This window comes from Vollenhovia emeryi, unplaced genomic scaffold, assembly GCF_000949405.1.
Source record: "Vollenhovia emeryi isolate VEMERY1.0 unplaced genomic scaffold, V.emery_V1.0 DF942721.1, whole genome shotgun sequence".
NCBI classification, from domain to species: domain Eukaryota; kingdom Metazoa; phylum Arthropoda; class Insecta; order Hymenoptera; family Formicidae; genus Vollenhovia; species Vollenhovia emeryi.
Window position 1 is genome coordinate 1 of NW_011963645.1, and position 3,526 is coordinate 3,526.

At 48.5% G+C, this 3,526-nt stretch overlaps 1 protein-coding gene across 1 annotated transcript; it reads right to left on the reverse strand.

Annotated features, from left to right (window-relative positions):
* Positions 1-715: 715 nt before the first annotated feature.
* On the reverse strand, positions 716-1,393 carry LOC105567819 (proline-rich receptor-like protein kinase PERK9). The gene has a single exon (XM_012023019.1). It carries the CDS (start codon positions 1,391-1,393, stop codon positions 716-718), a length of 678 nt encoding a protein of 225 aa, XP_011878409.1.
* Between the last annotated feature and the right edge of the window lie 2,133 nt (positions 1,394-3,526).

Below are 3,526 nucleotides of genomic sequence, written 5' to 3' on the forward strand. Positions count from 1 at the left end.
CAAATATGCAAGATATATTACTGACTTTATAAAATAAATTTGAATACATATTTATTCGCCACCCTATATACATATCTGCATTAAGTTTACAATATGCTACATTTAATCACTCTTAATATCGGCAATGGAACTTAACATTAACGAAAGGAAAAGTATTTGGGACACTATTAAGGATATTCACTTGTAAACTCAGATTATGTACATATTAAATCGAAATAAATTTATTATAAACACAATAATGGAGATACAACCATCAATCATATACACCAATCATGAACAGAAATACATTAGAACACAGAATAAATTAACAATAACGCTCAATTACACGCATTTACAAGTTTCACTCTTCCAGCGTAATCACAAAATGTAATTTTCACTCTTATAAGCTAGATTACAAAAGCATTACAAGACATACAAAGACGAAAATTTCGCACGCATATATACAAAATCACATTACAATACGGAATATAGAAAGATACACAATGATTTACAAAAACATACAAGTATTATTCTTACAGTATATGGGGGCTCGTTAGCCCGTTGTCGTTTGCGCAGACGGAGTTTTCGCTCGGTGGAGTAGGATCGCAGTAGTGAGGTCCGTTATTGACGAGAGTGGAATATGTGAATATAAATATATTTACAGCTATGTACAGGTATATACAACGTTTGTTTTAGCTCTGGTTTATGCGCCTTGCGGCGCGTGGCAAAAATATATCTACCGAGAGGCGCGGTAGTTGAGATTGCGCTCTCGGTACGATATGTGAGGGGCCGTTACGGTCACCCTGATGGGGCCGTATGGGCACTCCGGTTCAGGCTCTGAGTCCGACTCGCTAGTAGTCCAGCCTCTGGTTTGCGTGCCTTGAGTGTGTACTTCAGTGGTCGAAGTCTGCGTCGTCTGACACCGTACCGTGCGTGGTGGAGATCGCGGTGACGGTGGCAACGGAGAGATTGGTGAGAACAGGCGCGCTTGGATATAGCGTGGGCTGGTGAAGCGCCTTACCCGTAGATCCCACGGGCTGATGAATATCCGTGGCGGTCTCGTTAAGCGAGGAGGCGGAAGCTCGATCTTGTGTAATTTCCATGGCAGGTACTCTATGCAGGGTAAACGTGGTCGGCCGCGTCGAGGCGATGGTTCTGCTGTCGCTGGTTTTGCAGTCGCCGCTCGATTCGCCGGGCGTTCTACCGCTGCTCTGCTCGCTGCAGGTTCAGCCGCTCCTACTCTCGCTGCTGGCTCCACCGACTGCTTCGGTCCTCCGTCGAGAGGCGGGATCGCGCTGGGAACTCCCGGAAGATCCGCGGTGCTCGGCTCGTTGGTGGTTGGTGCTCCGTCTGTTGGTTCCGCTCGTGGCTGTCTCCTCGGCGTAACTACCGCTCTCGGCTTGCTGGTGCGCATGAGTCCTCGATATGTTCTGTGAATTATCTTTGGAGTCGATTCGCAGAGTTGGCTTATCTCCGCTCCCTTTTATACTGTAGTTCACCGTTTTTCAAGTCCGAGAATGTTATTGTTTTCATGCGGCTTCTAGCGGCGTCTCGTGGAGAGTTGCTCCGGGGGTGTCTCCCTCGTATTGAATGTTTTCGCGCGCGTCGCGCGCGCGGTCGCGAGTTGTATTGTGGTGGCCGTGTTGCCGTTCCGTAGGGGCGCCTACGGCCGCCACAGGACCCCCTTGGTTGATTTAAAGTCCGGCCTGGAATCGAACGACTGGCTTCCTGATCCGCTTGGCCTTGTCGTCTCCTTCCTTTGGCTCCTGTCGGACTGTTGTCGCCTCTGTTTCTTCTGTTTCGTTTGTGGTGTAGGCCGGTTTTATCCTGTCTATGGAGATGTTGATGTTCTTTCCGTGGGTGTTTACTGTGAAGAATTTTTCCTCTCTCCGTACGACTTGGTATGGGCCGTCGTATCTTGGCTGTAGTGCCCTCGTTGGTAGATCTCGCCGGATGAAGACGTGTGAGGCGTGCTGCATGTCTTTGAATATGAAGACGTCTTGTTGTCCGTGGCGTTTTACCTTCGGGCGTAGTTGCGCCATTCTTTGTCTTAGTTCTCCTACTAAGTCGGTTGCGGGTTTCTCGTCCTCCTTGCTGGCCTGTAGGAAGGGGCCTGGCAGTGCGATGTTTTCGCCGTATACCATCTCTGCTGGTGTGGCGGCGAGATCCTCTTTCCACGCTGCCCTGATCCCCATTAGGATTGTCGGGAGTACTTCTGTCCATGCTTCCGTTTCGTGGCATCTTATAGCTGCCTTCAATTGGCGGTGTAGCCTTTCCACCATTCCGTTGGCCTGTGGATGATATGCTGTCGTTCTCCAGTGCTTGGTTCCGGTGAGTTTTAGTAGTCGCTGGAATAGCTCGGACTCGAACTGTCGGCCTTGGTCTGTGGTGATCCTCTCCGGAATTCCATACCGGGTCATCCACTGGTTGTAGACCTTCCTTGCGACTGTCTCGGCGGTGATATCCGTGATTGGTATCGCCTCTGGCCATCTCGTGTATCTGTCTATCATTGTGAGGCAGTATCGGCATCCTCTCGAGCTTGGCAGTGGCCCCACTATGTCGATGTGGACGTGCTGGAACCTGCCCGTCGGTATCTGGAATGTGCCGATTGGTGCTTTATTATGCCTGCTTATTTTTTAGCGTTGGCATTGTAGGCAGGCTTTCGCCCATGTCTGGCAATCTTTTTTTAGATTTGGCCAGGCGAAGCGCTCTGTGACCATTTTGATGGTGTTCTTTATGCCTGGATGAGCCAATCCGTGTAGGCTCTGGAAAGCTTTTCTGCGGTATTCCTTGGTTACGTATGGTCTGTAACGCTCTGTAGTGTTGTCGCAGTATATCTCCGTGGTGGTTCCTGGTATGTTGATTTTCACCAGCTTCAACGATGTGGAGTTGTCCCTTAGGATTTCTTGTAGTTCCTTGTCTGTTTGCTGTGCTTTGGCCAGGTGTTCACAGTCCACTGTTGCCTCTATGCTTTGTATCCTGGAGAGTGCATCAGCCACTACGTTGTCCTTTCCTGCGATGTGTCGGATATCGGTGGTGAACTGACTGATGTACTCCAAGTGTCTGGCCTGTCGTGGTGAGCTTTTCAATGGATCTTGTGTCCATGCGTATGTTAGTGGTTTATCTTTGGAGTCGATTCGCAGAGTTGGCTTATCTCCGCTCCCTTTTATACTGTAGTTCACCGTTTTTCAAGTCCGAGAATGTTATTGTTTTCATGCGGCTTCTAGCGGCGTCTTGTGGAGAGTTGCTCCGGGGGTGTCTCCCTCGTATTGAATGTTTTCGCGCGCGTCGCGCGCGCGGTCGCGAGTTGTATTGTGGTGGCCGTGTTGCCGTTCCGTAGGGGCGCCTACGGCCGCCACACAGTACATACCAAAATTCACAATTTTTGTTCTTAAATGCAATATTATAAACGAACCGCTCAAGATACAATCCTAAAACGTTACAAATAAATGTATAATTACGCGAACATAAATAGAAAACGATTAAACGCTATGAAATATAAGTATAATATATTTCGCCTGTTAGATTCCATACCTGAAATTAAAAA

Excerpts from the sequence above, each read along its gene's own strand:
- LOC105567819 (XM_012023019.1), bottom strand. The coding sequence starts at position 1,393 with ATGCGCACCAGCAAGCCGAGAGCGGTAGTTACGCCGAGGAGACAGCCA.